General features: G+C 39.2%; 1 protein-coding gene across 12 annotated transcripts in view; it reads right to left on the bottom strand.

Annotated features, from left to right (window-relative positions):
• The window catches only part of LOC134537000 (6-phosphofructo-2-kinase/fructose-2,6-bisphosphatase 1), a 172,912-nt gene that overhangs the window by 6,793 nt on the left and 143,062 nt on the right, over positions 1-23,057 (bottom strand). For all 12 annotated transcript variants that reach the window (XM_063377144.1, XM_063377146.1, XM_063377145.1 and 9 more), the window contains 5 exons: positions 21,814-21,967; positions 21,364-21,467; positions 20,329-20,547; positions 13,333-13,567; positions 2,137-2,264 (listed from right to left, as the gene is read on the bottom strand). In XM_063377144.1, coding sequence (XP_063233214.1) covers positions 2,137-2,264; positions 13,333-13,567; positions 20,329-20,547; positions 21,364-21,467; positions 21,814-21,967 — 840 coding nt within the window. The remainder of the gene's footprint in view (positions 1-2,136; positions 2,265-13,332; positions 13,568-20,328; positions 20,548-21,363; positions 21,468-21,813; positions 21,968-23,057) is intronic.

A 23,057-nucleotide genomic window follows, 5' to 3' on the forward strand; every position in this document is an offset into this window, starting at 1 on the left:
ATATCGGCTGAATTCTGCGCAAAGTGTTCCGCATGAAACAGTTTCTTTATTCTAACACACTCTTTGACTTTTGTCATTTCAATAGAAAAAACTGTAAAAAAAAAGATTTTAATCTTCACATGTACTTTCCCTCTCTGAGTACTGTGTGAGTGCTTTAGATCCTGCTGCTAACAAAACTGTGCCTGCTTTGTGATGTCTGAGTGCTGCAAGTATAGTGAAGAAATTGGCCAGTGTGAGTTGGTTAGCGGTCTGTTGTTTTATCTGTCTGCTTTATATGCCCAGGAAGGAAACTTCTTATATACATTTTCATACCGGAATGTCTTTAAACCTGTCAAGTCTGTCCTATCCGTGCTGCCTCACAAAAGAGAGTAATTGGCACAAGTAAGCTTCCAAAGGTGGTGTGCTTGTTTAAGCCACTTCTTGTTGATCAAAGTTTCTCGTCAAGGTGTTAGCCATCACCTATGGAAAGGGCAAGGAAGGTGACAGACAGAGACACAGAAAATGAAGAGAGCTAGTTACATAGTTTGGCACCCAAGTTATTACTACACAATCCGACACAAATGTGAGCAATAGTTACCATCAAAGAACCCGTTTATAACAGCACAATAAAACAATAAGATAGGCACTAATGACAGTTTCATGCAAAATTAACTTCATACATGATTTCAAAATGTATTGTGACAAAAATTGTTTCAATTAATTATGGCCGGGTGAAGGGGACTGGAGAAAATAAATGGGTTGCAAATGTTTTATGCCATTTAATTTTCAAACACTGCTGTGCTAAAAAAAAAATGAACAAGGAAAGATAAGATCACAAATTTTCTCACTAAAAGCAACTGACAGTGGGAATATCTGGCAACAAATTAAGTTGGTAATTTTTGTTTAAGCTTATTTTTGCTGGCACATGTCATTAGTCCTTCTCGAAAGCAAGTTCATTCAGGGGACAATTGCCACCTGAAAAAAAGGTAATTTTACACTTAACACAAAACCTCTAATTACACTAGAAGAAGTAACTGGAAAAATACATTGCAAGCATTGCCAACTAAAACATACTTGAATGACAATGCACTAAGGCTGGTGTCTCAGGACCCAGAAGAAAAAAAAGTGTTGTGAAAGTGGAAGGGGTAAACATGGGGATAAACAGGCAAAGAAGGAACTCAATTGTGGCACAATGTGCTTACTTCAAATCCAGCTGCAGAACTTTAAAGAATCTTCAGAACCCACTAGTGGTAGTCCACTTTTCAGTACTCGCTAATAATTTTAATATTCCCTGACCTATCCTGGTTTTATAAATACTTGCACTACCAACTCAAATTCCCAAAACCAGTGACAGCCAATCCACGGCTCACAGGTCCCACGCTAACAGGAAATCATTAACTGAATGCTAAGTAACTTAAAATAAAACATGGTAGCAAAGTATTGTGAAATTTCATTCAATTTTCAATCACTATTTATAAGCTGTAATTTTACTGATATGATGCCAAGTTGCTTGCACTAATGTTCTACCTCAAAGCAGAGCCATTCACAAAAACTTAGGGCCCAGGGACAAATAATGATTTTGTCGGGACCCCACCCAATTATTAATGTACAACTTTTAAAACTCCACAATTACAAAAAATATAATAACTAATAAACGTTACCGAGGCCATAACAGCAAACGTAATCTGCCTGCGTCGCATAACTTAACAATCTGGAAACACACCTGGGCCTCACCTGGCGCCTGGGGATTCTGCCCCCGCCACTCTCTACGAACCAGCCAAAAAATTAAAAAAAAAAAAAAAAAAATTGTAATAAGAGGAAAAGGGAGGAGAATGTTCCTTGTTGATGATAAAGGTCATACAGCTGTTTAAAGGTTGGCAACCCTTGTCCTAGCCAACATCCGTAGCACAGTCGGAGGCACACCAGCTTGCTGTGCGAGGGGTTCTGGGTTTGAGTCCCAGCTAAGAGAGACATGGGTGTGAATTTGAAATAATATATTATTAAATAACGGGGTTAACCAAGTGGTCTGCAAACCACGGCTCGCGAGCGCCCCCCACTCCGGCCGGACATAGTTCTACGGTGTGCCGGGTTGCTAGGTCGTGGCTCTTGGGGGCTAGCGGAGGGGGTCAGGCCTGCACGCGGGCGCTCGGCACTGACCTTGGGCTTGGCTCTGTGCGTGTTGACGGCGTCGATGGGCAGTTTCACCATCTCCATCTTGCAGCCGTACGCCACGGGCGTGAGCTTGATGATGGTGTGCAGCGGCACCTGCAGGTACGGCAGCTCATCTGCGGACAGCCACCACGTTCACATTCACAGTCGAGCTGTGCAAATACTAGCTTTTGTTTAAGCAAAGCTATTATTAAATATAATTTTTTTTAATATCCTCAAAGTTGAATCCAATTGTAAATACAGTAGAACCCCTTTTTTTACACTATTGATGAGGAGGGGGGGGGGGGGGGGGGGGGGGAAGGTAGCATGTTATGACACTTAAAGTTCTATGATACTAATTTCAACAAAACACTTGTCATTTTTGATTGATAACACTTTTACTATATATGATGATGTAATGAGTGGTAACTATTAGGAATAAATAAAAATAATCTGTTGTTTGAAAACTGTACTAACCTCGTAATGCAAAAAATGGTTAACTAATAACAGTAGCAAGATTCAAAGAAGTAAAAACTAAAAATTCACAATTTTTTTTACATACAATGTGGTAGAACCTTCATATGTAATAAATAAATTAAGTTTATTGAATTTAATGTTTAAAAGATTTATAATTTTGTAAAATTAGAGTTAGTTTTTCATTAAAAAATACTGAATAGTTTCACGTGATTTTAATTGCATTTCAGTGCTTTGTGGTGTATTAAGAGCGTTCATCAGAGCAGCAAGTTCTCAGCTCGCGCCTGGCATCTGCATTTGGGTGTGTGTGTGTGACCGCGAAGAGAGCAAAAGGAGGAGACAAAAATGTGTCAGTTATCGCTCTCGTACGGTCTTCTCCACACCATTCACGAGGTGTCATCCTTCTTCCCCCCACCTTGCAGGCCCCTTGTCAAGATAAACCCTTCCCAAGACCACGGACGTACAATAACCGATGCGAGCCACAGTGCTACGTATACGTATATATGTACACTCCAGCGATTCACTCATCCTATTTAGTCTTGTTTCATATTAGTATATTATAATCACAAAAGTAAAAATGGTGTTATAATACATACCGCACTTTAACTTGAATACGTTTTGAAGTAGTTGTAATGCGAAACTAGGAACTATGATAGAAAATGTTCCAAATTAGTTAATATTTTCTATAAGTGCAAATATTAATATTTGACGTGACAACGTCTAATAAATCGATGAACGCCTGCTGCACGCACGAAAAAAAATTGGTTGTCTGTAAAATCGGTTAACGGACGATAGTTTAACGTGACAACGTCATAACAAAACATTGATGAAATGATTGCATACTTTTATGAATAAAATTGAATCATTTTTTATTTTAATATTAAAAGAATAATTACTTGAAATTATACTAGTAATCAGATTTTTAAAATGCAAGAATAATCAACCTTTATTGCCGAAATTGTTGTAGTAATAAGCAATGAAAACCACATTAACTTTTCACTTCACTTTATAAACAGTCTGTTTCGTACTGAAACTGTTACCAGATAACATGAAAGTCAAAAACGATAGCCGGACGTCCGATGACGCCGGTACCAGACGAACCACTGAGTCTTTCCTGATGGCCACCAGGATCGCTTGAGTTAATGGCAGCGAAATGGCGCCATATTTGAATTTTGAAGCGTCCAACACTTGAATTAGTTAACATAAATCTAGGGTAAGCACTATTTACAAATCCAACATACCGCCCACCAAAATGCATATTTTAAACATTTATTGGGCGGGCAACGGGCACAGCTTCACCACAGGCCGTAGAAAGGTGCCTTGTTGGGTCTTCACCTCAGCCACTCTCACGACACCATCTGAGCCAGGAAAAGTCTTCACAATACGGCCTAACTTCCAGCACAATGGTGGTAGATTCGGATCTTTGATGAGAACCAAGGTGCCAACACTGAGGATGTCTTGGTCAGTTAGGCTCTTGGGTCGTTGCTGCAGCTGTTGTAGATAATCCTGGTGCCAGCGCTTCCAGAATGACTGATGCGCTTGCTGGATGAGTTGCCATCGAGACAAACGATTTAGCTTGAGGTGGGACAAATCTGGTTCGGGCACTAGTGCAGGAGGCCCCAAGACTAGAAAATGACTGGGTGTCAGAGCAGCCATGTCGTTTGGATTATTTGAGAGAGCACACAGAGGCCGTGAGTTGAGAATGGCCTCCACTTGTGTCATGAGAGTGTATAATTCTTCATAAGTGAGTACCTGAGCACCTACACTCTTTATGAGGAGAGACTTCACAGACTTTACACCTGCCTCCCACAGGCCTCCAAAATGTGGTGCTGATGGGGGATTGAAATGCCAGGTAACTTGGTGTTCAACCAGCGACTGAGCAAAGGAGTCATGTGTATCCTTGCTTGACATGAAGGCTCTTAGTCCAGTCAACAAGCGACTGGCACCGACAAAGTTAGTCCCGCAATCGCTGTGAAGGTCAGAGCATCGCCCCCGACGAGACAAGAAACGGCGAAAGGCAGCTATGAAAGCATCTGTCGTCAGATCAGAGGCCAGCTCCAAGTGGATTGCCTTGGTGGCAAAGCATACAAACAGGCACAAGTAGGCATCCTGGATGCGGGCCTTCCGCAGTCGGGACATGGTGATTTTAAAGGGTCCAGCATAGTCGACTCCTGTCTTGAGAAATGGCTTGGCTTGTGTGACACGATCGACTGGAAGATTACCCATGGGTGGGTTTCGAGGCACAGGGCGAACTCGAAAGCATAAAGTACACTTCTTCAGCCGTTGACGAATGAGGCCCCGAGCACCTACAATCCAGAAGTCACGTTGCACAGCAGACTGTAGTATGGTGGGACCACAGTGCATCAGATGGATGTGAAGGTGGTCAATTACAAGGTCTGTCAATCTGTGGTGTTTGGGCAGTAGAATTGGATGTCGTTGGTTGTAAGCCAAGTCTGATAGTTCCAAACGTCCGCCCACCCTGAGAATGCCAGCAGGATCCAAGAAGGGAGACAGCTTGAAGAGTGGACCCCGATATGGTTGGTTAGCTTGCAGAGCTTTGATATCAGATGCGAATGCTGAAGCCTGGGCTAAACGAACCCATACCATCATGGCATCTTTAAGCTCATTAGCATCTGGTGGACTACGGGGGGGAAGTTTCTTGAAGCGCAAACGTTGCACAAAGCGGAGACAATAGGCCGTAATGCGTTTGACCTTGCTTAAAGATGAGAACCTTTCCAGCAGCGTAGTGTCTGCCAGAGGGTTGACACTATGCAAGGTAAAGATCCGTTGTTCCATCACTGTTTCGTCCATGCTGTCCATCAAGCCGGTGAGTTGTGGCCATTCCTCTGGTGGCTTATACAGCCATGATGGACCGGTCCACCACAGCGAGTGGTCAGCTATCTCACTTGGAAACAAGCCCCTAGAGGCACAATCAGCCGGGTTGCTGTCTGACAACACATGATTCCAGTGCTTTGCTGGGACAAGGTCATGGATTTGGCCGACACGATTTGCAACAAAAGTTTTCCATTTATGAGGTGATCCACGGATCCAGTGGAGGACAACTGTAGAGTCTGTCCAGGCAAATATTTGGTCTAGGTTCACATGAGGTCCATAATTTTGCAAGATTCTATGCATTGTGCGAGCAAGCAGCAAAGCACCACAGAGTTCCAGGCGAGGCAATGACACTCTTTTAATTGGGGCTACCTTTGACCTTCCAACCAGAAGGTATACAGATACTGAGCCATCAGGTGAAGTGGCTCTGAGATAAACAACTGCCGCATAACCTTGCTCCGAACTATCAGAGAATCCATGGATCTCTAGTAAGAGTTCTCTTTGGGTCACTGGGACAAATCTTGAAATAGTGATGCTAGCCAGACTAGGAAGCTCTCGCTGGAACCGCTGCCACGTTGCAAGGATGTCGGCAGGAGGAGGGTCATCCCAATCTATGCATCGAATCCACAAGTGCTGAATGAGGCATTTTGCAAGCAGGACCACAGGTGACAGCCAACCTAGAGGGTCAAATATTCGCGCCAAGTCGGACAGTATGCTCCGCTTCGTAGCTGTCGAGGAAGTAGGTTGAACATTGTAAGCGAATGCATCCACTTCAGATTGCCACTGCAGACCCAATATTTTGACGGTGGGAAGTCCACAAGTGTTGTCCAAGGGGAGAGCCTTGCTGCCCTGCACCAAGTCTTCGGAAAGCCAAGAGAGCAGAGATAAATCATTACTGGCAAATTTTCGCAACTGAAAACCACCAGCCTTGAGGAGGTCAATTAACTCTCTTTGCAATGAGATAGCCTCACGTGCATTGGGTGCTCCAGTTACAACATCATCAACATACGTGTCTTTTAGGAGGACTGATGATGCCCGAGGGAATCTATCTTTCTCATCTGCAGCCAGTTGATGGAGTGTGCGGATAGCAAGGTAGGGTGCAGATGACACGCCATAGGTAACAGTGTTGAGCCTGTACTCACAAACTGGATCATCATCAGATGGTCGCCACAGAATTCGTTGACAGTCGCGGAATTCCTCTTGAACTAGAATCTGACGGTACATCTGTCGTATGTCAGCAGTAAATGCAACTGCATGATCTCGAAATGAGAGAAGAATGTCAGCTATGTCTCTCTGCAGTTTGGGTCCCGTAAGTAATTGATCATTCAGAGAAGTTCCTTTGCTGTCCTTGGCCGATGCATCAAAGACCACACGTAACTTTGTTGTACTACTGTCTGGTTTCAAAACTCCGTGATGCGGAATATAAAACGACGGTGTAGTCAACTGGGGTTCTTGAACCATTGACATATGACCTTGGTCAATGTAATCTGACATAAATTCTACATAGGATGCCTTAAAATGAGGGTTTTTGTTCATCTTGCGTTCAAGGTAGTGAAAACGTTTTAGTGCTTGAACACGTGATTCCTCAAAATGAGGTGAAGGCTCCTTGAAAGGTAAGGCCACACTATATCTACCATTCTCATCTCTTCTGCAAGTCTCGAGAAAGATCTGTTCACATCGAATGTCCTCAGAGGAAGGCTTTGGGGGTACAATAACCTCTTCCACCTCCCAAAACTGCCGAACTGTGTCGTCAAGTGTTGGTGTAATAGAATGAAGTGATACACAACTGAGCGATACTGCAGATGTGGGTACTCTCCCCATCACTACCCATCCAAAGACAGTGTCAATCGCTACAGGGACCTGGGTACTGAGACTTAGTGTGCGTCCGCTCAGCACATAGGGAAACAGATCTGCCCCAATTAGCACATCAATAGGCCCAGGCTGTGCATAGTGAGGGTCAGCTAGTTGCAAATGGGAAAGATGATCCCATGAATGAGGGTTCAGTTGTGTTGTAGGCAGTGAGCCAGTGATCTTAGGCAAAATGAAGGCAGTGAGTGACAATCGCGGACCCTCCTGACCAACTGGTTTCACTAAACAGTCAACTACTCCCCTAGCGACATGCACTGGTACCTGGGAAACACCGTAGACTGGCAGAGCTGCCTTTCGACGTATTAAGCCTAGCCTCTTCACACAACCTTCTGTCATGAAGCTGGATTGGCTGGCAGAGTCCAAGAGTGCTCGAACTGTGTGAGTCCTGCCAGAGCTGACTGGAATTTCTATGAGTGCAGTGGACAGCAAAATCGTAGATGGACTATCTTGATTATGCAGTTCGGATGCAGCCAAATATTGTCCAGGAGATGAAGCACACAACGCATTCACACCATCATGGTCTGGTGACTGTGGTCGCATGTCACTAAAATGAAGTAGTGTGTGATGTCGAGAGTCACAAGACCGACAATGAGAAGACGAAAGGCATGCACTTGCATGATGAGACGTTCGCAAGCAGTTCAAACAGAGGTTTCCTGACCTCACCATCTGATACCTTTCCTTTGGAGATGACTCAAGGAACTTGGGGCACTGGTAGATTTCGTGAGGTCCACTGCATATGACACACTTCACTGACTTGGAAACAGTGTTTCCTGCGAATGACTGATGTTGCACATATCTAGAAGCTGGCTTAGAATAAATAGACGACTTGCTCTTAAAGGTTTTCCCAGACGTCACTAGCTGTGACTCAGCTGCACGGCGATAACCCTCTAAAAATAACAAAAACTCGGTAAGCTTGGGTAACTCTGCTCCCTTGTCATTAATAAACAGCTCCCACTGGTTACGCAAAACCTTATCCAGCTTAGCTTCAATGATATGCAGCAACAGCGGGTCCCATTTTTCAACATTGACATCCAGCACTCGTAATGCCGCAATGTGCTCTGCCAGAAGAGACATCATCTTATTCACTGATGCTGGGGCCTCTAATGACACAGATGGTATTTGCATAATTGCTTCAATGTGCAATGAAACAATCAAGCGCTTGTTACTGTACCTCTTAGACAGTAGTTCCCAAGCAATACTATAGTTCGAATCAGTCAAGGGTAATGCCTGAATTACTGCCAACGCGTCACCAGACAAAGATGACTTTAGGTAAGATAGTCTCTCTACATTGGTGAGACTTCTGTTGTCTACAACTAGAGCCTCAAACAGATTTGAGAAGCTGAGCCATTCTGTTGGATTACCCTGAAAGTGGGGTAAATCAATAGCTGGCAGACGGGGTGACGACCCAGCTGCACATTGATTACGTGTTTCCTTGTTCCGGTTCTTAGAATCCTGCACTAATGTGTCCCAGATTGCATTAACTTCATAATAAAGATCGTCGAAGTGATTTAGCCTACTTGTATGCCTTGTGTCATCAAAATCAACTTGCTCCTTGCATGCCAATTCATAAGCCAAATGGTCATCTTCAAACCCATTACGAAGCTGAGATAAGTCCCGACAGGTTGCAAAGAATAATGACTGCTTGGAAGTGTCTGTAGTAACCCTTTTGGCCAGATCCGCGGCACGCTGTAATCGGTTTTCGGCACGCTCCAGACGTCGCTCCAGAGCTGAAACACTGTCAGTCATGGTTGTGTTTATTCTACTTAGTACACTCAGTCAAAAATGGAAGCACCAACTAAAAATTTAAATGTAAACGATTTTTCAGCAAAAAATCGATTCTGAACCGAGTGGTGTTTATAAAATCGATTCTAAACCGAGTAGTGTTTAAATAATCGATTTTCAATGTCCTGCGAATCGATTTTGTATCGATATGTGTAGTAATGCCGAACAAAGACTTGGCAAAATCTATGTTAACGGTCTACTTAATAATTCAAAGTCATTTTCACCGCCAGTCTTAGAAAACACGCAATCTTATAGCAGACCGGTCATTATCAGTATCTGGTTACCGTGGAAAGATAAGAAATAATAGTGCGGCACGACACAAAAGGCTTCGTCAGCACCAACACCGTCAGTGTGATAAAGGCAATTTTTATCTTCCCTTACGCACTCAGTTCTTATCTTCCCTTACGCACTCAGTTGTTATCTTCCCTTCCACTGGAAGCTAATAGCACATTAAGATGATAACCCGTTCACGTTTTTATGGCGGGGCAACGACGGACAAAGGAGACTCGGTACAATGAACGACGCAAACAAACACTCCGAATCTCTCCACGTAACTAGAACTGAGCCCGATAGCTCAGTAATCGCGGTTAGCGGATTGATCCGGCCCGGAGGACCAAATGTTTCGTACTGAAACTGTTACCAGATAACATGAAAGTCAAAAACGATAGCCGGACGTCCGATGACGCCGGTACCAGACGAACCACTGAGTCTTTCCTGATGGCCACCAGGATCGCTTGAGTTAATGGCAGCGAAATGGCGCCATATTTGAATTTTGAAGCGTCCAACACTTGAATTAGTTAACATAAATCTAGGGTAAGCACTATTTACAAATCCAACACAGTCGACGAAACAGTTCACGTGTAAATGACTTGTAATTAATTTTAAAAACTGGCGTTTAGCTATAAAGTTTAAATATAATTATGAACAAGTTTTATATCAATAAACTGTAATCAAATATCTATAATCAATTATATGAATCACCTTAGTTTTTTAGTCAATTGTAACATAACCTATTATTACTGTACTTTATGAACGAGTTTTCATATAAATAAACTGTAATCAAATATCTAACATAAGCTAAATATGTACTTGAATTATATTAGTAATCAGATTTTTAAAATGCAAGAATAATTAACCTTTATTGCTGAAATTGTTGTTGTAATAAGCAATGAAAACCACATTAACTTTTTAATTCACTTTATAACCAGTCGACGAAACAGTTCACGTGTAGATGTAAGTTGTGTGCTGCCGCTGTCTTTCTTCTCCTCGGACGCATAGGCCAATCGAGTGGAAGAGAGATAGATGCGGCGGAAGCGTACAATGAGCGTAACGGGACACAGCGTAACAAAACAATGAGCGTAATGGGACACAGCGTAACGGAACAATGTGCGTAACGGGACACTTTTTTTTTGCGTACAGCCGGCGTTCATCGATTTATTAGACGTTGTCACGTCAAAAATTAAAAGAAAATTCATAATTTGTACGAGTTAGATGTTATGCTTACGAACAGAGTTATGCTTTACTTTTGTTTGCCAACCCATGTTTTTCAACCCCTTGCAGTTGTGGTTGGTCGTATAAAAAATTATTTCAGACGAAAGATGTACATAATAATTTAAGGTTTCACGATAAAACAGAACGGATTTAACAGTGTACATGGTATATTAATTATGATTTTTTTCATCTTACCCCTTTATTTTTTCAACCCCCTGCAACAATTGTTCTCCTTATCAAAAATTGTTTCAGACAAATGTTTTGGATAAAAATTATAAGATTTACGAACATTTTAAAGGAGTTAAAACATAAAAATGGAATAGAGTAAAATTTCAATTGAAAAAAAAAAATTCTTATTTTTCATCTAAAGAAATTAGCTACGCAACATTGGCCCAACATATAATATGAGCCTGTACAAATTACGAAAATCTTGGCAAACTAATTGTAACCAAAAAAGTTCAAAAGATTCCCCTTGCGATTTTTATTATTATTTCTGTATTTAGTGACGTCATTTTTGTTTGTCGTGTACATTCATCCCTCTAAAATTTAATGACAGTTGTGCCACATTTTTATAGTGTATGTATTCTAATCCTACACGGAAGCGCTGTGATCAGGCCAGCACCTCGCCTCCCACCAAGGCGATTCGTGTTCGATTCCCGGTGGAATCAAATCTGGGTTTTTCGTAAGTATGAAACGTGGCGGACGTTGCCGTGGGTCCGTAGGAGTTTTCAGGGTGCTCTTGTTTCTCTTACCCATTCAGTTTGTCTAGGCTCTATTCTCATTAACTACCCCGATGTCGTCGATATGTTAAGCTATATTTCGATAGTGCATTCATCCAACACATTGCTAATATTTGTAACCAATTGCCTACTGTTAAGCGAGGTCAATAGCTACTGTAAAATAGGCATTTTTAAACGAAACTGTCAGCAGCTCCTCTTGTTTGTCACGGCTTTATAGAACAAAGATCAAAATTCAATATTTACATTTTAATAATAACGGTGAATTTACATGGACTTTTCTTACTAGCATTAGTTCATGAGTAAACAGAAATAAAAATTACGTATCTACTAGAGATCGTTGTATTTGTTTCGTCCCCCCCCCCTAAAAAAAAAAACCTTTCGATCATCTTGTCGTTCGTAATATGATTGAAAAGTGTTTATTTCAATTCATATGGTAAATATAACTTTGCAGAATACCTATACAACGGAGTAAGTGTTTTGTGTTTTTTATCTACATTAATAAATAAATGAAACCTTGCACAGTTTAAATAATTACAGTACAATAATCAATATGCAGCAAATGATAAGAACATGTGAAATACTGTATCTCTGTGCGAGCAAATGTATCCAATCCAATACTGTTAATTATTTTATTATTTCGTCTTAGTTACTTTGTGCCTCTTCTAACAGGCTTTAATTACAAACGGTTTGAAAGATTTATTTTATCAGTTGGTACGAAATTCCTGAGATGCAATAAAAATTAACTTCCTACGGCACTATCATAATTATCAGTATCCATTCAAAATTGGCAAACATTATTTAAAGTCTTTCGTTTATAATCTTGATATTAACATTTTTTTTTGTGATTGGTTTCTTATTTACATAGGGTTGGATCGTCTTCGAATTTTATCAGGCTATTTTTCACTCGCCCCTCTCTCTTAAATCGTTATACTTATAGCCTTTTATTGTAATTTTTATTTAAAGGCTCATAAAAATAACATTTTATATTTACAACCAAGCCTCTCATACCGAAAGTCAGTCTGCAACCTCTACGCTGTGAAAATTTGAATCAGTCCCTGCAAAAAGGGCCTCAGTCACTAATAATCGAAAATGAGTTAACTCCATATTCATGGTTTCGCATATTGATTGCATCTTTTTATAATAAAAAGAACTCAATGAAGTGACTAGAAAGTAGTATAACAGTCCATTGACTGAGTTCTTTTTATTGTAAAAAGAGTTTTATATATATATATATATATATATATATATATATATATATATATATATATATATATATATATATATATATATATATATATAACCACTAATAAAGAGTTAACTCATTTTCAATGATTTCATGACATGCTAACGAATCGTAGAGCCGAACTGGAATCTTTAGCGAGTAAGATGATAATTATTTACGAGGGTGGTAATACTGCCTTGTAATCTTAGCTTACAGGCAGCAACGCCGCGGCGCGCCGGGTCAGCTTTCTTCATCTCCTCTTTGACGCTTCTTCGCATTCCAAGTTAGGAACCGCGAGTCTCTCTTGTTCCATTCTCACACAGACAGGGCAGTCCGGCGCGCCCAGCAGTATGCTATAAACGCGTGCAGTGCCTTCGGTTTAGCAAAATTACTCGAAATTTGTCGCGGTGACAATGGGGGACAAAGCGAAAAAGTTTCTGGCGAGGAATTATAATTTTTGCCTATTAAAACAGAATGGAGTTTTGTCTATATTTCTTGGCTACAACGCCGTTTGAAAATGGCTAAAAATGGCAATTACAGTATGCTTTTAAAGCAACTTTCAATTGATATTTTCAAAATGTTATGCATTTAAAATGTTCACCAACATTTAAATTCTTTTAATGAGTCAACAGAAATGCTAAACGTGTAAAAGTATAGTAGAAATCTTCCGAATCCTGGACGACTGTATTAGAAAGTTCAACTCCATCTGATGCACGCTCTTAACTTGAATTTCGGAGTTATTCTGGTTTCATCGTGAGTCACCGTACAAAGCGGGTGATGCGAGGGAGGCGGTACCTGCGGACTTGTCGAGGAAGTAGGCCAGCAGGCAGCGCAGCACCGCCTGGTGGCACACCACCAGCACGTTGCCCTGCCGCTCCAGCTCCATGATGACGGGCTCCAGCCGCGCCACCAGGTCCTCGTAGCTCTCCCCCCGCGGGTACCTGTACGTGAACTTGTTCTGGTCGCGCGCCGCAAAGTCCTCGGGGTGCTTCTCCGCGATCTCCTCGTACGTCATCTCTTCGCAGATGCCCTGCCGCAGACAACCGCCGACCCTCACTAACTGGCTGATCTTTGAATATATATACTGTATAGAAGTCGCGAGCGGATAGGATTTACTCTACGTTTTTTCAGGAGCGTATGATGAGCAGCTTGGGAACTTCACCGCTGCAGGGCGCTGCCGTATAACGCCCTGTATCGTCTTAGTTGTTATTTACACGTTAGAGCGCAGCACTGTCACCCGCTGTCATTCCCCCCGCACCCCCCCACCAATCATTCACTGCAGCTCAAGGTCGGTTCAACGGGAGTTTGTGCGTCACAAAACTGTAGGGATGAGAGGTGGGGTAGAGGGTGGGTGGAGGACAAAGCATGTTTGTGGGAGGGTGGGGAAGGGGTGTTTGAAGAGTTCGACACTTGTCCGCTAGGGACCACCACAAGTCGATGCCCTAGAGATGGTGGCGATTGCGGACGGTGAATTAACCAACTACCTCAAAACCGTATTAGAAATTTTAACCTGGGCTGGCGACTTCTATACAGTATATATATATTCAAAGCCCATATACAGCAGACTCGCGACTATCCGGTGTAATGACTGGTCATGGGTCAACGTATAACCAAAAAAATACAATCAAAGCAATGTCAAAAAAAAATATTGTTTGATTTAATTTTTTTTGTCCAGACTATCTAGACATACTGTAACACCCTAACACGTTCCAGTAAAACAGAGTGCTAAACAAAAGTGTTAGTCAAAATTGCTTTCTCCTTAACTTTTCTTTAAACTCCTGTTAAAATTAAGTTCTAGTACTTATACAAATTTAAATACATCTGAAGTACATTTAAATAAATTTGGATAAAAATTTGAGTTTACACAACCAAATATTAAAATTCAGAATTCCAGAATTGCATTATTTACATAATAGGGCTAGGGCAAAACATCCCAAGCAGGTACTACCAACATTTCTGAGTTACAAAATAATAATGTTATTCATATGGACAATATGTTTCAGTTATATTGTGATTCAAAATAGCACAAACTTAAAATTTTCTGTTATTAGAAAGAGTATTTAACCTGTTAAAAGTAATTACCGACTCTATAATGTTTAATAAATGTGTTTCTGTCATAATTTGTCGCTATAGTCGCCGCACGGTAAGTTCGTACTTTTGGGAAGAACTGTTGAAAAATGGAACTAAGAATATTTGGTTTACTATTGTGCAATTTGTTTGACAAATAAATAAACAAAATAGGACGACATAATTTATCAAGCTATTACGTTTCCGTACGTGTGTATAAATACTGAAATAATTTGTATTTGTTAATTTTATATGTAAGTTTTTAAACACGTGTGGCAACGATATTTATCGTTATGTTGGCTACACACTTGAAGAAATAGTTCCTTAGTATGTAATTTTGAACAGCTGAAATAACGATAAATATTGCTTAAAATGTTTCACATATGTTTATTTCTAGATCTTGGAGTAATATTGTTTAATATATACGAAAGTTAAGTTATTTTGTTTACAGATGACGTTGCAAGCTGTTGCGGATGAATCACCTACGTAACTGTGTGTCGGCCCGAGCCATGTTGAACGCTTGTTTGCTCAAAACGACTTCTGATTTTCCGAAAACATCCAGTGTATTTGTGTACTAATTAATTTTCTAATTTGAAAGGGTTGTCTTAATCGTCACGACCGTGAAAAAGTGAGTGACTAATTAACACGTTAAGAAAGTATGTGCGTGAAAACGTTCCGTTAGGTTGGGGCGTGTTTGTAAAATAGTGTAAAAGTACCTTCCTCGCAGCTTTCTTGTTTTGAATGTCGGGCAAATTACAAACAGACACGTTCTTATATTTTCGGTTATATATTAGGTAATGGATTTATCTGCTATGCACCCGTGGAAAAGGTTGCAGGGCTGTTCAAGACAGCACATTAAATAATACATAGGTCCCTAGAGGTCAGTATAGGCCTACAATTAAATACTGTAAACATGGGTAATTGTGTAAACAATGCGTAGCGTTTTCTTTCATTTGTAAGCATTTTCAACCCACAACATCGAGGAGGAGGAGGTTCACGAACTAAAAAATAGCAATTAATGTATATTATTAATTTAATTCAAGTAAAAAATGTATAATTGTGTTTACATTTTAGTGCAGTCTTTCTGAAAATTATTATAATCTTTTGTTTTGCGAAAAATACCCGTATGTTTGGTAAACATTATAGATTATAAAATCGGTATGATAATTTTTATTTAAATAATTGCTTCTAAGCTGCATTTAATGATCCATTTGAGTTTGCGTAGGTAGGAATTTTTACAATGTAGTTGGTAGCTAATTCTTTTTGGCTAGTACACACACTATTAGAAGATTTTTGATAAAAATACTGATAGCTTCATGAGTTTTATTACAGTATCAATTCTAGTGTACGATATAATATGTAGGCTTTTTTGCATTATTTTAAAATCTAAGATTAATTTTTTTATAATGTCCTTGGAATTTATTTTTGCATGGGTTAATACATACTTTGTCACAGTTACTTTGCATACATGTAAGTCACCAGTGTAACTTCTATATGGAATGTTTTTGTATTGTTTGTTTGTTATTATTAAACCTTCATTTTTTCAGCACGTAGGCTCACTTAAAAGTAGTTGTCAGTACAATGAACAAAATAAAGCATAAGTTTGAGGATAAATATACACATACATTTAAATTATAAGCCAATTGCACATATATTTCATGAACCTGAGTAATAAAATGTTTTGAATTAGATATACATACATTAGGCCTATAGATCATTGCATAATGAATATAATACATTAAGAAAATTATCCTCACAATAGTAACCCTTGCAGTGTAAACAGTTTTGATAGTAACTGTTGTTCTGTCATGATAGCATATTCATAAGTGTTTTGCTCTTGTCAACAAATACTATTCATTCCTACTGCATTTTATACATCCCAATTTGAGTACTTTTATTTTTATTTTATATTCAACTAGCTGACCCGGCGAACTTCGTACCGCCTTAGCGTAGCAATGATGCACTACTTTATTTTGTATAGCTGACCTATCTTAGGTATGAGTACCTATTCAATTTGCTCTGAACTGTAATCAATTGCCACATTATAACTGAATGCAGCTCTGTGGGGATTAAACACAACATTCCTATCTTGATATCGATTCCGTTCAAGTTCATTTCGCGCTTCGCGTTGCTCATCACTTTGATTTGCTCGTATATTTCTTTGACTTGCCGTATTTCGAGTTCTGTGGCCTAAGCTTGTACGTCTGGTTGGTGGCATTGTTAAAAACAAAAATCCAACTGAAAATAAAAAGCTCTCATACATTTTCTGTATAACCATGTATACCAAATTATAGTATTGTGTAGTCACCAAAAAGTTCTAAAAATCAATATGAAGCTGTGAACTTACCATGATTAACAAACACTTATTAGCAAACAAAAATCTTCTTAGTCTTTAAAACAATTATATGTCAAACGACATAAAGTTACATTAAAAAAGTTCAAAAATGAAAATTCAACTGTAAATTAAAGAAAACGGTTTTATTCTTCTTTATAAGCAAATATATCACACAAAAACAAACATAGAAAATGTTTACATAATGTATTGATTTGTTTTTCTATTTTTAAACTGCAACACAGTAATAACGAATTATGGCATGACAATGGCCTAGGCAGAATGTACACAGCCAGAATAGCCTGCGCCAGCAGCTCTGTACCGAATGTACCGGTACAATATGTAGTAAAACGTTAATGTTGATAAATATTTCCTAAACGATACAGTTTCTTTACATCCTCTTTGAAGATATTTGCAGCAAACATTCTGTCAATTCTATGTCAAACGTCATAAGGTTACTTTAAAAATATTTATATTGTACAAAGTGTTGGGTTAGTTTGGAAATAATTTTAATTTTATATATGGTGGTTCAGTATTCTTAAATTTTCTAATTTTCCGTGAAATTTTTTCTTTCATAAGAACCTTCTCGTGACAATAACAAACACAACAAAAAAAGAATTAGTGAAATCGGTTCAGTCATTTACGCGTGATGGCGTGACCAAGGGAAATAGGAATTCATTATTCTTAAATTTTCTAATTTTCCGCACAATTTTCTTAATTTTTTCTTTCATAAGAACCTTCTCCTGACCATAGCAAACACAACAAAAAAAAAATTAGTGAAATCGGTCCAGCCGTTCACGCGTGATGCCGTGACCAAGGAAAACGGGTTTCATTTTTATATATATAGATTTGTAGATCCTACACATTTTATATTCAATTTGTAGATCCTACACAGAGTAACAACTCAAGGATATAAGACTTATGGATGATGAACAAGTAAAAAAATGTACATATACACAGCAGTTCCTATCATAAACTATCATGATAAATGGTAACGTGAAAACGAAAAAGTGTATGTTAGTTAAAATTTCATGTTTTTAATTACATATGCTCAGGGTAAATGTGCTAATGTATGCTTTTTAATTACAGGTGTTCTGGATAACGTGTTTAGTGATATGTAATTTCTCTGCTGTGTTTATATGTGATTCTTAAACATTAGTTTCATTACAGGATATGACATAATATTGATGGTAGTGATAATTTATTGCTGAGTTTCGATTTATTTAATATATTTATTTTATTACAGATTCTTAAGTTTTTTATGGCAACAATTTCTTTTCTGCATTGTACATACTTAAGTGATATAGTTTTTATATGAGACAAACCACATAGACACAAAAATACACACTTACAGAAATGTTTAATGTATAACTTAGAATTTGAATTTAAAATTTATTCTGCTTGATAGAAAATAATGCCTCTAATTACAAAAAAACATGTTGGTTAGCCATAACCTTTAACCGATACTTAACTCAGTTCGTAGTGCCAGAAAAGTGTTACTAACTTGTTATTTTCTATTCACAAATGACCTCTCGATGTAATGGCAGTGATGTGCCTGGCACTCACGGCTTTAGGAAACTAACAGTTTACATAGCTACCTCATACTGAATAGTTTCTTAAAGTTAAATTCTTCATAAATGATACTGACATAATTTTCATGCTTTCAACCATAGCACTGTGTGATATAGTAATCTCGAAGCAGCAAAATTTCTTTAGTAAAACTTAACATCAATTTTTATAGATATTATGTGAAGACACAGCACCACGCTGGGTTTAAACTCTAAACTATAAAAATTTGCTTAGATTTTTTTATATTTAATATTTGAATTATTAAACATGGTGTTATGACATTTTCTACTGACATTTAACCAATTATAAAAATTGCAGTGTAATTTTATTATCCATTAATTATATCCCTATTTGACAGTTACCCAACCAAAACATTGCCATGTGGTAGTCACATGGTTTTCCACATGGCAATGTTATTGTTGATATTTGGCGGAAGAATACATAGTCACCTTGAAAATAGATCCCAGCTTGAAGCAGGGCTTCCTAAAAGTATGAACTTACCGTGCGGCGACTATAGCGCATCCTAGTATGCGGAAGGTAAACTATCCCTGAAAGCTTCTGGCTTTCCTCTCCATACCTGCTGCTGACATCTGAGATAGCGGAGCTCAACACTACGGGATCGTTGGAAATAATTATGCAATGATAGAAGCGAATAGCTATTGAGGAAAGTGCAAAATATTGTTTGTAGGTTAATCACTTAATTATTTGTTTCAAAAATATTTCAGTGCATTGTATTTAATGCTACACAAAAGCTGCTGCCATTGTGAAGGCATGGAAATAGAAAATCAAAAATTATTTTTGTGTTTATGGTTTATGGAAGTGAAATATGGCATGGTTAACCCACACCGAGTATCTATTTGTATAGATATATCGATAAATACAATAAATATCGACTATTGATAATAATCAATAAATATCGACTATCGATAATAATTGACTATTGATAAATATCTATATTTTGACTATCGATTAATATTGATATTCAGAGTATCGATTAATATCAATATTCAGAGTATCAATTAATATCGATATTCAAAGTATCGATATTTAGAGTATCGATTTATATCAAAAACTTAAATATTGAAATATATTTATCTTTAATTTAAACTAATATAAATACCTAACGTAATGTAATGATGTGAAATGGCAAAATTCTGTATCTGCCATCGATTCTAGTAAAAAAAATTGTTCAAAAATGAATTTTCGTATTTGTGCTGGCTGTTGATATAACCCACACCTGGATAATCATGTGCATAAAGTGTAACATTAGCAAAAAACCAAATGTAAACAAACATGAAACTAACACCTCTATTATTTTCCCTTCTGGAATTTTTTGTTGGAAACAAATTTTCCAACTTCATAAAACATAGGCATTTTCAAAAGTCACTTCAAAAATTTCTTTTAATGATGGCATTAAACTACATGTGAAATAAGTAGGGACACCTGTATTTCGCGATTTCATTTCACGTCAAGGTATGTATTTCACAAAACACTGCAGCCTTTTTCCAAGAGTCGTGGCAAATTGCGAGGGCGCAGCAGTTACGGTGACCACAGCATTCTCATTGGCCCCGTCAAGAGCGGGACGACACCTCTCACCGACCTCAGCCAATAACCACAGGAGGAGAAAAGCTAAGAGTATTTTGTGAAATACCTTGACACGAAATGTATTCGCGAAATACAGGTGTGTCTAGAAATAAGCAAATAATGTTTGTCTACAAAAAAAAAAAAATTACGTCCGCCCAGGTTAGGTGTCCTCCGTTTTTACTAGCTAGTCGAAAATACGAAGCTGGACTGCGTTGTTCGACAGTTTCGCGACGTCTCACCGCGTCTATCTCGTTGAGCGCCTTCCAGCGCTCCTGGGGCGCGGGGATGCCCGCCACGGTCTGGATGGTGCGCTTGAGCCACGAAGTCCAGACGCGGAGCCCCGGGATCTCCTGCTGCTGGATGTACTGCGACAGCGCGGCCGCGTACTGCCGCCCGCGCGCAGACAGGTCCGAGTCCCCACCGATCCGCCCCTGCAGGTTGTGGTCGCTCTCGCCGTGCTGCAACCACGGCCGTGCTTCACACACTGCCCGGGGAACTAGCTGGCGCCCCTGCGCTGCGCTGACAAGTGTACATCGTGCTGTCAAAGCGATGAAACATCACGTGCAAGTCCTTGCGTGCGAGAACATTTCACTACGCAATTATCTTCATTTTTCTTCCCAAACAATAGGTCTGATGTCTGGATACAACACAAATCTCATACTTAACAATATGCACTACGAGATGACTGCAACGCCAGTCCAAGCCCCACCTTTGCTTAGAGACGAAACTGCACTTAGAAGCGTTAGCAAGAATTGCAATTGTTTCGCTTCACTAATGCAGATTCACGGCCACATGTCAAAAGTAGAAACTTTTAACACAATCAAACAAGAGGGCTATATTGTTGCAATAACATGGTTAAATTTCAGACTTGCGTCCATCGCAACATCAAGTTTTGACCTTTATTTTTTCAAAATTCAGGTATGGCCTTATTACATTGGTAAGATTGGCAGATGATGTTTCCATTGGCGATCTTAACTCAAATTCACATTTTTTTTGAGATACGGCTCTATTACTTTGATAGTGCGATATTTTCATTATTAAGTACCAAAATTGCAGGTGATTTATCCGTATATTAAGTAAGTATTATATTACCTACATCACATAAACAAATGGAAAAGTACATGAAACTTCTTACTGCATTTCATTCTTAACTTCGAAGTTGTTATCCCGATATATAAAAAAAAATACTTCAGTTATAAGATTACATCACATTCTTCAAACTGACTTGGCTATCAAAGTATTACGGTACACAAACGTGCGTAAAGGATACTCACTCGCGTCACGTAAATAGTCCGGGGAATGATGTGGATGTTCATCAGGTAGTAGACGATGCGGCTCTGAATGTGGCCCTCGTGCTTGTGTACGACCACCTTCTCGCCTGCGAAAACGAGAACCTCGCTTGCAGTACTGCAGTACCCGTCACGAAGCCACACGCACTGCGTGGAGCAAGTAGACACTTGCAGTACCCGTCACAAGTCACACGCAGTACTGTTTAGGTTTTTTTTTTTTTGGTAAGTAAGTTGATAAAGAAAGTACGCAAGAAAAACCTTTCTAAGGCTCTGTCACCGGTAGATACAAGATATTACGGTTTCACTTTAAGCCAGTTTAGTGTATTGACGTGCTAGTCGGTGTTATTTAGGTTTCATCGCAATTCAACAACATATAATCTTGTCCCTAGGAACGACGCCTCCGCGCACAAACGGAGAGCCCAGCGACCCCCGTACCTGTGTTGATGATCTTCATGAAGCTGAAAAGAGCCTCCGCCTTTTCGTCCAGGGGCTCGTAGCGCTCCTGGTAGTGCTCTATCCGCTGCAGGAAGTCCCGCAGAGCCATCTCCTTGTTCATGTTCTGGTAGTCGGGGCTGTTGATCTTCACTTCCTGCGACAGAGACGCAGCACGCTCGCTAGTGCCCTCCGAACCACCCGGCAGAGCTCCGAGTAACAAACAATTCAACTGACATACCGAGAGTTTTAATTTAAAAAAAAAAGGGGGGGGGGGCGGCGCATGGCCACCATGCGCAATAGAAATAAAACTTCACAGATAAGAGGGATAAGCTATTTTAAACAGGCAAAATTATGCGCTGAAAACAGACATTTACTTACTAGGGTCTGTCCATGTCTTCAATTAAATCTAAGAGAATGAATTAAATTATGATAGCTAAAATATTATCTAGGGATGGGGCGACCGAATCCAATATCCGCCGAATCCGCCGAATCCTAGGGATTCGTAGCTTCGGCGGGTCTGATATAGGATTCGTCAAAGGATTCGGTTTTTACTATTTACGGGGAAAAAATACAGTAAAACTCGCTTACGAGGTCCCGCGTGGTAGGTTTTTCCAAATAAAGCGTTTAAACTGCCCGAGGTCTCATCATTTACGCCATTAAATGTGTGATATAAAGTCCGTTAAAATTTTTTCTAAGTTCCTGTCTCAAATAAAGATGGCCCACGTAAATTGTAAATATGAAGAAAAGACAAATGAACAACAACATACGAAGAAATATGGCTGATGAACCATAACTACAGTACAAACCCAATAGTTATTTTATGATATTTACCATAAAAATAACTAAAGATTCTTTGTAGAATACCATAGTTACTACAGAAGCATGATAGCTACCATATTTGCACTATAGTTACCGTAACAACCGAGATGTATATTTACCGTGATAATAATGTATTATTTATTATTTATGACATATTAAATTAAAGAACATTGTTGAAAAAAAAAGGATGTTAAACTTTGATATGTACGGTTGGCACATGTTGCTAAGAAATAATGCGATCTGAAAGAATGCAGTACTACTACGAAAAGTGAAAATGGTACTCTTGGATTTTTAGGTTATGGCAGTCTCTTTCGTTTTTTCAGTAATATCAACCGAAAATTAACAAGCGTACTGTATCGGAAGTCGGCACAAATGCTGATTCAACTAAATATTGGCAAAATCGGCTTCTTCAATACAGCTCTACA

Source organism: Bacillus rossius, chromosome 11 (assembly GCF_032445375.1).
Source record: "Bacillus rossius redtenbacheri isolate Brsri chromosome 11, Brsri_v3, whole genome shotgun sequence".
NCBI lineage: Eukaryota > Metazoa > Arthropoda > Insecta > Phasmatodea > Bacillidae > Bacillus > Bacillus rossius.